Consider the following 13569-nt stretch of genomic DNA (forward strand, 5'->3'; position numbering starts at 1 on the left):
GTGTTTTAAGGCACTGGGAGTCCCTCCCATAGTGCCTGTAGTGACCTGCCCCCCCTCCTCCCCCACGGGGGGACGCCCTCGCCTGCACAGACTGGATACCCAGTCATGCATTGCGGCGCCGCGTCATCTGGGGGAGCCCGCGCATGCGTGGTGAACCCGGAAGCTTAAATGCATGCTGCCGGGCCACGCGCATTCTCACCTCCGCAACCAGGGGGGGGTCTAGCACAGTCCTGGTGGCCTCCTCTTCATCCAGACCCCCCTCCGCACACCCTAAAGGCCCACTGACCTCAGCGGTGGCGCTTCAGGACACCGCACCAGCCGAGGCAGGGGGACCCCCGCTGCCTGGATCGGACTGGCTGGGCCTGGCATCCCACGACATCCATCTTCTGGCACCCCGCAGGTATGCCTCCTCCGGACTGTAGGGTCCCGTCAAGGACAGGAAACCAACTGATGATGCGGGAGAGAGGCACCGCCCTTTTATCTGTAGGTTTCCTGTCCTTGAAGGGCGGATCCCCTCTCTCCATGGTGCCGTCATGGGGAAGGAGAAAAATGGAAATGTAAAAACCATGCTCTGCCAGCTATACATTTTTTTGGAACTGAGAAAAAGAAGTTGTACAGAGTATGTCTATTTCGTCTATCTGTAAAATGGAAAGCAGATGTAACAAATATAAAACTGATGACATTTCAGAAAAAATAAAACATTAAAATGAATGGGTTCCCAAATGGATCACGAAAACTGAATTAAAAACCAACATGTGAGTAGGTTATTGTAGAAGTCCTGCTTCCAGTATCGATAACAGGATCATTTATCTCAAAAACTGAAAGCATTTCTAGGTTAAAATTGTGAACGAAAATGACTTGACCTAAAGCTGAATGTTCTTGAAAAATCCCTCATCTGTACATGGCTGTGTTCCCTTCTAGTAGACCCTTCAAATCTTACAACTCCTGTCATGCTTCAGAATAATTCTGGATTGTCATATTTTGACAAAGTTGTAGAAGAGGGAAAGCCAGCCTTGAGGATCACAGCGGGGGATCAGGTAATTTGTCGTAATTCAGGACCATTATCTCTCCAGGAACACTCTTTCATAAATATTCATCAGTTCCCACTAATATAAGGTACAAAGTGCTGTGATATGAGCAAACAGATGTGCTTTATTAATAACATTTCTTTCCCGTCAATGAGTGTCTATTAGTTTGCAACTGCAATGTGCAATTTCAGATTTAGTTTAGCATAAGTAAGAAAACCATGGCCATGTCTGACGTACAAACAAGGAAAAAAAATAAAAACGTTATAACTGAATGAATTTTTTCTCTGATTACATTTGTTTTGACTTATGATTCACTAATATTAGAAATTTCAGGCAGAATATATTGCTTACAAAATTCCTTGATTGCATATACAGTCTGGATGTTGGAGAAGTTCCCAGTAATCATGAACTGTCAGACATAAGTAACTCATTTCTGTAGCTCATACTACACAAAAACCAGGGTAGAGGATGCATGACAAGAATATCCTATGCCTTACACGTAACGTATTACATTTAATTGGTAGTCGTTCAGTAGAAGATGCAACACATGTCTACTACATATTTATAATGACTACAAGGATTACATTTGATTATCTTACGAAATGCATCATTTACCCTTAAGGTAATACCATGGGTGCCTGCAATGCCTTTAACATTTTCTTTATTAAAATGGCAACTATTAGAAGGCATGGTCAAGAAATCAGTAGACAATCAGCACTATAAAAACAGTGACTATTAATAAATTACTGCTAGAGATGAAAGCAGCAAGTGGCACTTTGCTTTGAATAGTTGATGAGTTTTGACTATTATGAAGCTAATATTCCAAATAAGAGTTAGAAAGTTGAAGAATGGTTTGTTATGGCCTCTTTCCTGTTTTTTTTCCTCGTGGAGAAGTCCTGAACACGGATGGTGGGAGCACTCGAATGTGACTGTTCTGGCAAGGCCATGTGGTAATAGTTTGGGAGCCGGATGTCAAATCGAAATCCACTGTCCACATACACCTTTTCATTTAATGCATAGAGTTTATTTGCAATATCTCCCCTAATCAACATTGAAAAAAGTCTTGAGATGAAGCGATGTTTCGCAAATAATAAATAGAGCTTTTTCCTTCTCCAAGTAATGTACTTGCACCTTGTTTCTGCAGTAAGTGTTACCTAAAAGAAATAGCATTAAAAATATCAAAAACCAAGTATAGATACTTAGCTTTACCAGAAAATCTGAACTTAAAGTTTATTAGACATTTTGAGATGGTCTTAAAGCAACTCTCCCAGCATTTTCCCCCCTAATCCTTTCAAAAACATGTGTTTAGTGTTGTGTAAGCGTACTAAAATACTTACTGATCGCTGTATTCTCCGGTTTCTAGAGCTTCCCCCGTTCACTTCTGGATAATATAACAATTCTTCAGCTTTGCCGCCTCACAGAAGGTCTATGTCAGGGTTCCCCAACTCCAGTCCTCAAGGCCCACCAACAGGTCATGTTTTTAGGATTTCCTTAGTATTGCACAGGTGATAATTCCATCACCTGGGTAATACTAAGGAAATCCTGAAAACATGATCTGTTGGTGGGCCTTGAGGACTGGAGTTGGGGAACACTGGTCTATGTTGTTGAGCATTAGCTGCTTTCCTCATTTAAGTCTATGTGATTTAGAACAAGGCTGTTATAGACTTACACTGAGATAGAGACTTCTGGTCCACACAAAACCCTGTGGAAGCCAACTACTCTGATTTGAGGTTACATAGTCCAGAAGAGGACGGGAATAAAGCTGGAAATCGGAGAAGACAGCAATCTGGTAGTATTTTAATACACTTACACTACATACATACTTGGAAAGGATTAGGGAAAAACCGTTGGGAGAGCTTCTTTAGGAGCCCTTGTACCCGACATCATGCAAGACTTAAAGTGGCGCTCTAGTCCTAATAAACAGCCATGTTGTGACCCAAATATTACAGCCAATGAATTACTACAAGTAATACTTTATACTTTTTACCTGAAAAACACCCTCTTCAGAAGGTCTCAGCGAGTCCCATTCTGGAGAATCCAAAAACTGAAGTGGGAAAATATAATGAAGAAACTCTCCATCGACTGTCACGCGTATTCTGTAAAATTGATAAGATATCCATTATTACATAGCCGTTGACAACCTCAGATTACATGAATACAGTGCAAGTTTGTTGCTGCTTTGAGGTTGTTCAAAAAGAATTACATTTTTTTTTTAAAAAAAATCCCTTGTAATTCCATAAAATTTCACTTGAAGTAGTGTAGTATCGTGATAGTGTTTGCTATAATTACAGAAACAAATATGCTACAGCCAGTTTACATGGTAAGGTTTATATTATACTGTATGTAGAGGAGGAGGAAGGAGGAGGAGGTCTGCCTCTAGCTCTTCCCTCCTCCTTCCCCCTCCCCTCTAATCTTCTCAGTCACAGCCGACATCTCCTTAGGTCTCAATAATGGGAAAATTTATCTTCACTGAATACAGATTTTACCCTTTGAGAGTAAATGATCGATCCAGGAGGAGAAAGAAGCAGATTTCTCCGATATTACAAAGTTGCTTATTTTCATGTATACCATTGAGTTATGAAATAGAAATGAAAACGACAGTTACTCTATAATGTTTAAAACCTTCGCTAAGGTCTCTTTTTCAGTCACAATAAAAATGTATAGTTCTCAATATTAAGTGTTAAATTTAAATTCAAGTGGTGTAAAAAATATCTTTATTTACATGCTGTATAATTCAATTAGTTTTCCTCTAGTTTGCTCCCTTTGAAATTAAATTGAGTTGCGAGTCAGCCTTCAGAATATATTGGTTAAAGGGAATCTGTCATCCCCCCCGGGACGTAAGTAACCTATTAAAATGGGCATACAGGTAATATGAATAGGTTTACATTTTTACCTGTATGCCTCATATTAATAGTGTTATGATCTGCAACAAGTACTAAGGAAAGAAAGGGGAAAGCTATCCCTACAGTAAGACTAAGCTGAATCCTTACGATGTAGCGGGCTGCCTGTTCCTTGCGAACAGACCTGCCTTAGTCCTCGGCTAGTCTGAACGAAGACCTATAGCATAAAGGGAAGGGGTCCCTAAAAGAACTAAGGACTGGAACAAAAATGATAAACTGGCAAAAAGGTACTAGAGGTCCCAGAAGGACCAAGTGAACTGACAGAGAGGCACAGAAGCACCTGGCTAGCAAAACAGTCAAACAACACTGAAGTCCAGCACAGCCAAAAGGGCGGAGCTGGAATATAAAGGCAGATGGTCACGTGACTGAAAAACACAAGATAGAAAAAACTAAACAGGAGGGTTCTAACAGTACCCCCTCTTTTATGAGGATCCTCCGGATCCTCCAGGCCCAGGCCTGTCCGGAAACCTCTTGTGGAAAGCTCTAACAAGCCTAGGATCAGAGACATCATCCGCCCTTACCCAGGAGTGATCTTCGGGACCGAAACCTTTCCAGGAGATGAGATACTGTAATCTCCCTCTATGCCATCTAGAATTCAAGATACGAGAAATTTCATATTCGCCGTCTTCCACCACAGGAGGAACTGTGACAGTGACGTGCCTATCTGATACATCAGCCTTTTTCAACAAGGAAACATGAAACACAGGATTAATCTTCCAGGAAGTAGGGACATCCAACCTAACAGCAGACGGGTCAACCACCTGAAGCACTTTAAATGGACCCACAAACTTAGGACCCAGTTTTTTAGAGTGAATCCTCAACCGCAAGTTCCTTGAGGACAAACAAACCATGTCACCCACAGTAAACAAAACCTCCTTACGTTTCCTGTCAAAATACTTCTTGGACTTCTTGAAGGTTGCAATGTACATTAGTCCAAACTTTCTCCAAATCACCGGAAAAATTCTCCTCCTCCGGCACCGCTGACCCCAATTTGGAGAATGAACCAAAAGACGGATGTCTCCCAGTACAAGAAAAAAAGGAGAACACCCAGCTGAGGAGGATGTATGATTGTTAAGAGCAAATTCTGCGAGAGGCAGAAACTCAGACCACACCTCTTGATTGTCCGCCACAAAACAACGCAAAAACTGTTCTACATCCTGGTTCTTTCTTTCAGTCTGTCCATTAGACTCAGGATGATACCCAGACGAAAATGACAAATGGACTCCCAACCTGTCAAAAAAAGTACGCCAAAAGCGGGTCACAAACTGAGGTCCTCTATCAGAAACAATATCCGTGGGAACGCTATGAAGCTTGACAATCTCCTTAACAAACGCCTTAGCGAGTGTCTTGGCGCAGGGCAACTTAATGAATGGAAACAAATGACACATCTTACTAAAACGGTCCACGACCACCCAGATAACAGTAAAACCCTCGGACACAGGAAGATCAGTAATAAAATCCATTGTGAGATGCGTCAAAGGTGCACTAGGAACCTCCAGAGGGCAAAGCAACCCCGCAGCAGGAATATGTGAAGCCTTTGACCTAGCACACACAGTACATTGACGCACCCACTTGATGACGTTCTGCCTTCCAGGCCACCAAAAACTGCAACTGATAAGTCTCTTAGTCTTAGAAATTCCTGGATGACCTGCCAACAGAGACTCATGACACTCCACAAACAAATCTCTCCTAAAGGTTCTAGGCACGAACAACCTCCCATGGGGAGAGTTAGATGGAGCATTATCTTGAGCTTTCAGAATCCCATTCTCCAAAACGGAGTCCAATGCCGCCACCACTTTCTGTAAAATGCTCTCCTCCTCCTCAGCACCGACCGTAGGAGAGAAGCTGCGAGATAAAGCATCGGCTTTAAACATGCTTAGTACCAGGAATATAGGTAACAGAAAAATGAAACCGAGAAAAAAAAAGTGCCCACCTAGCTTGACGGGCATTCAAGCGCTTGGCAGCATCCAGATAGATCAAATTCTTATGATCTGTGAAAACCTGAATAGGAAATCTAGCGCCTTCCAAAAAATGATGCCAAACGCGAGTTTAATAGCCAGCAACTCCCGATTTCCAACATCATAATTCAGTTCGGTTTCCGAATTTTTTTTCGAAAAGAAGTGATGTACTCCATCCCTGTTCTCCTGAGACAAAACTGCTCCGATCCCCACCGATGAAGCATCGACCTCGACCAAAAAAGGCTTGGTCTCATCAGGCTGCATAAGGATAGGGGCAGAACGGAACTTCTCTTTGAGATACTTAAACGCTTCAATGGCCTCAGTAGTCCACTGGACCGTATTCGCACCTTTCCTGGGGAGATCGGTTAGAGGCTTAACAATTACAGAAAAATTCTTAATGAATTTCCAGTAATAATTGGCAAAACCCAAAAATCTCTGTATAGATTTCAAACCAATAGGCCTAGGCCATTCCTGCACAGCCTGAACCTTCACAGGGTCCATCTCAAAGCCCTCGCTGGAGACAATGTAGCCCAAAAAACTAATTTTCTGCATAGAGAACTCACATTTCTCCAGCTTAGCAAAGAGTGAATTATCACTCAATAACTGCAAAACTTCACGTACACTCTGCCAATGGGACTCTAGATCTGGCGAATAAATCAAAATGTCATCTAAATACACAACCACATTCTTACCAATCAAAGGTCTCAGGATGTCATTAATAAGGTTCTGAAAAAATGCAGGTGCATTGGTAAGACCAAAAGGCATCACCAGATTCTCAAAATGACCTACCGGAGTGTTAAAAGCAGTTTTCCATTCATCACCCTCCTTCACTCATAACAAATTGTATGCCCCCCGGAGATCAATTTTAGAGAACCACTTGGCCCCCACCTACTGGTTAAACAAGTCAGGAATTAACGGCAATGGGTAGGAATTGCGTACGGTAATCTTATTAATTTCACGAAAATCCAGACATGGATGTAAACCCCCGTCCTTTTTTTTTTTAACAAAGAAAAATCCAACTGCCACAGGCGACTTAGAAGGTCTAATGTGACCAGCAGCCAGGCTAGTCTGTATGTACTCCTCCAAGGCCTTTCTTTCAGGAATAGTCAGATTAAACAAGCGACTCTTGGGAAGAGTAGCTCCCGGAACAAACTCAATAGCGCAATCATAATCCCTATGGAGGAGGTAAAACTTGCGACTCCTCCTCCGAAAAAACTCTCTAAAAATCTTGAATAGGTACGGGTAATTCCCCTTTTTCCACAGCGACAATGCGACCATTACAACATTTATCATAGCACTTCGGACTCCAAGACTTAATCACATTAGTAGACCAGTCCAGCAAAGGATTGTGCAGTTTTAACCAAGGCAATACTAGAACGACCGGAGAGGGTAAATTATTTAATACAACCAAGTCCAAAATTTCTTGGTGAACTCTATTGATAGTGAGGGGAAATTCAGCAACCTTGTGAGTAATACATTTCAAGGGAGTGTTATCAATTGCAATCACAGAAATAGGTGATGACAAAGGTTTGGATTTCAATTTAAGTTTTTCCAAAAACCCTTTATCAATCACATTAAGTGTTGAACCACAATCCACAAATACCTGAAATTCAATCAAATTTTCCTGCAAAGTAGTACTCCCTGAAAGAAATACTCCCGCAGAGAGTAAACAAGCTATACGGGCATACCTGACTTTTTTTTTTTTTTGTTCCTTTACTTAAATGAAGCTCACAATACTTAATCAAATGGTTAGCTTTACCACAATAAAGACACAATCCCTCGGCGAACCTCCAGTCTCTTTCCTGAGAGCAGAGCGACATCGCCCCAGCCTCCATCGGTTCTCCGCCGTCTGAGCAGATTTTCTGGGGACTAGGACCTGGCATTACAGGAGTCTTTACCTCATTCTGCCTAGATCTCAGCCTCCTATCCACACAAACAGCTAATTGCATGGCATTCTGCAGAGTCTCAGGTGCGGGGAATTCAATTAGCAAATCCTTAACCCTTTCACTCAAACCAGCAAGAAATAGACATTTCAGAGCAGGATCATTCCATTTGACTTCTGAAGCCCACCTTCTAAAGTGTGTGCAATAATTTTCAACATTACCTGACCCCTGATTCAAACGCCTGAGTTCTGCCTCAGCAGATGAGATTCGATCAGGATAGTCATATAATAGACCCATAGCAGAAAAAATTCTTCTACCGACCTTAAGCATGGATCATTAGGTTGGAGAGAAAAGGTCTACCCTTGTGGTTCATTGCGCAAAAGTGACATAATAAAACCAATGCGCTGTGATTCATTTCCAGAGGACCTTGGTCTCAAATGAAAATATAACAAACAAGCATTTTTAAAAGGAAAAAAAATCTTGCTGTTTACCATAAAAAACATCAGGCATTCCTGCCTTGGGTTCCACAAAATGTGCTCCAAAACAGCTACTCACGTGTTGCTGGAGCTCGGCCACCTCCAGAGAAAATCCCTGCAAACGTTGAGCCAAATCCTGGAAGAAAGCCATACTGATCCCCGAATTTCTTTCCTTTTAGTTTTTTTGGGCTGGACTTACTGTTATGATCTGCAACAAGTACTAAGGAAAGAAAGGGAAACGCTATCCCTACAGTAAGACTAAGCTGAATCCCTACGATGTAGCGGGCTGCCTGTTCCTTGCGAACAGACCAGCCTTAGTCCTCGGCTAGTCTGAACGAAGACCTATAGCATAAAGGGAAGGGGTCCCTAAAAGAACTAAGGACTGGAACAAAAATGGGACACCTCCTGAACAGAGAAAGTTGTAGCAGAACACAAAAAGATAAACTGACAAAAAGGTACTAGAGGTCCCAGAAGGACCAAGCGAACTGACAGAGATAGGCACAGAAGCACCTGGCTAGCAAAACAGTCAAACAACACTGAAGTCCAGCACAGCCAAAAGGGCGGAGCTGGAATATAAAGGCAGATGGTCACGTGACCGGAAAAAACAAACAGGAGGGTTCTAACAATAGCCTTGATGTTTTGAAGTCTTCGATTATGACTTAATGGTAATTCTTGCTCTAGACCCCATAAGGAATCCCCACCTCCTCTCTTTATCATCATAGTACCCAACTCCCCTGCACGTCACAGTGTCCTGTTGGGCGCTGTAATCCCTCCACGATCCTCCCTCCAACGAGTTTCCGTGACTCACCGGCACCTGCGCAAAAGATCACAGACTAATCTATTCCGTGATGATCTGCACAGGCGCCGGCAGTGACGCACCTGCGTATAAGATCATGCAATACACTAGTCTGTGATCCTTTGCGCAGGCACCGGTCACAGAGACTTGTGGGAGGGGGGGGGGGGATCATGGAGGGATATCAACGCACAGGTGCGAGATTACAGGACAGTGACGTGCAGAGGAGGGGGGTGCTATAATAATAGAGAGGCGGTGGGGATTCCTTATTGGCCTGGAGCAATCATTACCATAAAATCATAATATAAGATTTCAAAACTATTAATATGAGGCATGCAGGTATGAATAGATTTACATTTCTATCACCTGTCTGCCCATGTTAATGGATTAGTTACGTCCCAGGGGGTGACAGATTCCCTTTAAAGAACATTAGTTAGCAACACTTTAGAATTTAACAATTCACCTACCCCTTAATTAACTAACTTACATTCTACACTACTTTATTTTGGGGTCCAAACGTTCAAAAGATTCTAATCAGATATTTAAGTCCCTAAAGTAACAGAATGTCTTGGTTTGCTACATTTTCATTAAAAGAGTTGGCTATAATGGAAATTTATCACCCATCCACAAGATAGGAGAAAATTGTCTAATCATAGCGAGTCCCTTTACTGGGATCCCCAAGGATACCTAGAACGAGGATCTTAAGTTCAATCTCACTTCATTAAAACTTGCAGTCATGCAGTGAAAAAGGGACATGTGGGCTCAGGAACCGTTCAACTGATTGGAGACGATCCCAGTGATCAGATATTTAATCACCTCTCCTGTGGTTGATAAAGATCCACTGTGAAACTACCACTTTAAAAAGGGAATCTGTCAGAACTTTCTATCCCCCACACAGTTCGGTCTTGATGAGGGGAGCGTGCTGGAGTGCACACCTCTTCATGAATCTGGAGCGTCTGGGCGAGGGGCGTGTGCCTCTGTATAATAGGGCTATTTGCACACGATACGGATTTGGTGCGTATTATGTGCGTTTTTTTCCGTGCGGAAATGCAGCAGAAACGCATTGCACATCTTATCCCATGACTTCCTATGACATTTTGCAAGTTATGTGAACATGGTCAGGATTTTTTCTGCGCGAATTTTTGGTGCGGAAAAAAACGAAGCATGACCATTTCTTGTGCGTTTCCGCATGCGGATTTGCCTATACAATGCATTCGAAAAACACATGGCAAATCCGCAAGTAAAAACGCTTAAAAAACGTGTGTAAAATCCACATGTGTTTTTTCTGCCAAGGACATGCAGAAATGCTCCGGAAAATTTCTGCATCGTAGGCACATAGGAAGAAATTTCACTCCAGTCAGGTACTACACATAGAAAAAAATATGAAATTGACAGCTGCATTACATGAGAGACGAGAAGACGTTTTTAGGGATACTGTTTCACTATCACAATCTCAGGGTGAATAATCACTGTCTTTTCATGTTGTAATGGAAAGTGGCACGGTCCATTAGGAAGTTAAAAGCCAGTGCAGTGATGGTAAGGGGCACGGGCGCTCTCCTCCCACTCTCGGCTGTCCCAATGATGTCTCAGGAGCCCTAGTGCCCTGCGGGCCACAGATGGTAGCCTCATGGGTTGCATGCAGTCGGAGGGTCGTGTTTGAGACCTCTAATCAAGACTTCCTCATAAAAGGACCCCATTAAAAGGGAATGAGTAGTCAGAAAATCACCTATTGTTTAAATCAGCTTTGTGGTTTACATGGGTTTTTCCTCTTCTGGACAACCTCTGCTTAACCCCTTCCTGCATGTGTTAATTCCGCATGTGTCAACCAGCTAAATCTGCAGGGGGTTGAATACTACTTGTAGGCACTGTGTGTATATATATATATATATATATATATATATATATATATATATATATATATATATATATATATATATATATATATATATATATATATATATATATATATATATATATATATATACACACACACACACACACACACACATATATACATATATATATATACACACATATATACACATACATATACATATACAGTACAGACCAAAAGTTTGGACACACCTTCTCATTTAAAGATTTTTCTGTATTTTCATGACTTTGAAAATTGTACATTCACACTGAAGGCATCAAAACTAATTAACACGTGGAATTATATACTTAACAAAAAAGTGTGAAACAACTGAAAATATGTCTTATATTCTAGGTTCCTCAAAGTAGCCACCTTTTGCTTTGATGACTGCTTTGCACACTCTTGGCATTCTCTTGATGAGCTTCAAGAGGTAGTCACCGGAAATGGTTTCCACTTCACAGGTGTGCCCTGTCAGGTTTACTAAGTGGGATTTCTTGCCTTATAAATGGGGTTGGGACCATCAGCTGGTGTTCTGCAGAGGTCTGGTGGATACACAGCTGATAGTCCTACTGAATAGACTGTTAGAATTTGTATTATGGCAAGAAAAAAGCAGCTAAGTAAAGAAAGACGAGTGGCCATCATTACTTAAAGAAATGAAGGTCAGTCAGTCCGAAAAATTGGGCAAACTTTGAATGTGTCCCCAAGTGCAGTTGCAAAAACCATCAAGCGCTACAAAGAAACTGGCTCACATGAGGACCGCCCCAGGAAAGGAAGACCAAGAGTCACCTCGGCTTCTGAGGATAAGTTTATCCGAGTCACCAGCCTCAGAAATCGCAGGTTAACAGCAGCTCAGATTAGAGACCAGGTCAATGCCACACAGAGTTCTAGCAGCAGACCCATCTCTACAACAACTGTTAAGAGGAGACTTTGTGCAGCAGGCCTTCATGGTAAAATAGCTGCTAGGAAACCACTGCTAAGGACAGGCAACAAGCAGAAGAGACTTGTTTGGGCTAAATAACACAAGGAATGGACATTAGACCAGTGGAAATCTGTGCTTTGGTCTGATGAGTCGAAATTTGAGATCTTTGGTTCCAACCACAGTGTCTTTGTGCAATGCAGAAAAGGTGAACGGATGGACTCTACATGCCTGGTTCCCACCGTGAAGCATGGAGGAGGTGTGATGGTGTGGGGGTGCTTTGCTGGTGACACTGTTGGGGATTTATTCAAAATTGAAGACATACTGAACCAGCATGGCTACCACAGCATCTTGCAGCAGCATGCTATTTCATCCGGTTTGCGTTTAGTTGGACCATCATTTATTTTTCAACAGGACAATGACCCCAAACACACCTCCAGGCTGTGTAAGGGCTATTTGACCAAGACGGAGAGTGATGGGGTGCTACGCCAGATGACCTGGCCTCCACAGTCACCAGACCTGAACCCAATCAAGATGGTTTGGGGGTGAGCTGGACCGCAGAGTGATGGCAAAAGGGCCAACAAGTGCTAAGCATCTCTGGGAACTCCTTCAAGATTGTTGGAAGACCATTTCCGGTGACTACCTCTTGAAGCACATCAAGAGAATGCCAAGAGTGTGGAAAGCAGTAATCAAAGCAAAAGGTGGCTACTTTGAAGAACCTAGAATATAAGACAGATTTCCAGTTGTTTCACACTTTTTTGTTAAGTATATAATTCCACATGTGTTAATTCATAGTTTTGATGCCTTCAGTGTGAATGTACAATTTTCAAAGTCATGAAAATACTGAAAAAACTTTAAATGAGAAGGTGTGTCCAAACTTTTGGTCTGTACTAATATATTATATATATATATACATATACATATACATACACATACACACACATATATATACATACACACACACACACACACACACACACACACTACACATACATACACACATATACAAACACACAGATTGCAGACCATGAACACATGAACATATTTGGTATTGCAACTTTCATAGACACAGATATCCGTTCTACCAAAATACGAAATTAATTAACCCCTATGATAAATAAACACCATAAAAGAAAATAAAAACGCCAGAATTGCATTTTTTTTTATTCATCACCTCACCTTCCTAAAAAATGTAATAAACAATCAAAGCATCATATATACAATTATATGAAAAAGTTTGGGCACCCCTATTAATCTTAAGCTTATTGTTTTATAAAAATTGGTGTTTTTGCAACAGCTATTTCAGTTTGATTTATGTGTAATAACTGTTGGACACAGTAATGTTTCTGCCTTGAAATGAGGTTTATTGTACTAACAGAAAATGTGCAATCTGCATTCAAAAAAATTTGATAGGTGCATAAGTATGGGCACCCTTATCATTTTCTTGTTTTAAATACTCCTACCTACTTTTTAATGACATACTAAAGCACTTTTTTTGGTTTTGTAACCTCATTGAGCTTTGAACTTCATAGCCAGGTGTATGCAATCATGAGAAAAGCTACTTAAAGTGGCCACTTGCAAGTTGTTCTCCTGTTTGAATCTCCTCTGAAGAGTGGCATCATGGGCTCCTCAAAACAACTGTCAAATGATCTGAAAACAAAGATTATTCAACATAGTTGTTCAGGGGAAGGATACAAAAAGCTGTCTCAGAGATTTAACCTGTCAGTTTCCACTGTGAGGAA

The 13569-nt window shown here is 41.6% G+C and overlaps 1 protein-coding gene across 2 annotated transcripts in view; it reads right to left on the minus strand.

The window, feature by feature from the left end:
* Nucleotides 1–592: 592 nt before the first annotated feature.
* POPDC3 (popeye domain cAMP effector 3) overlaps nucleotides 593–13569 on the minus strand; it is an 88185-nt gene continuing 75208 nt past the window's right edge. For both annotated transcript variants that reach the window (XM_073675772.1, XM_073675771.1), the window contains exons 3-4: nucleotides 3016–3124; nucleotides 593–2182 (exon numbers count right to left, since the gene is read on the minus strand). In XM_073675772.1, coding sequence (XP_073531873.1) covers nucleotides 1862–2182; nucleotides 3016–3124 — 430 coding nt within the window. In that variant the 3' untranslated portion in view covers nucleotides 593–1861. The remainder of the gene's footprint in view (nucleotides 2183–3015; nucleotides 3125–13569) is intronic.

The sequence above is a fragment of the Phyllobates terribilis genome, unplaced genomic scaffold (assembly GCF_046119375.1).
Source record: "Phyllobates terribilis strain yellow unplaced genomic scaffold, ASM4611937v1 Scaffold_3__8_contigs__length_932513732, whole genome shotgun sequence".
Lineage (NCBI taxonomy): Eukaryota > Metazoa > Chordata > Amphibia > Anura > Dendrobatidae > Phyllobates > Phyllobates terribilis.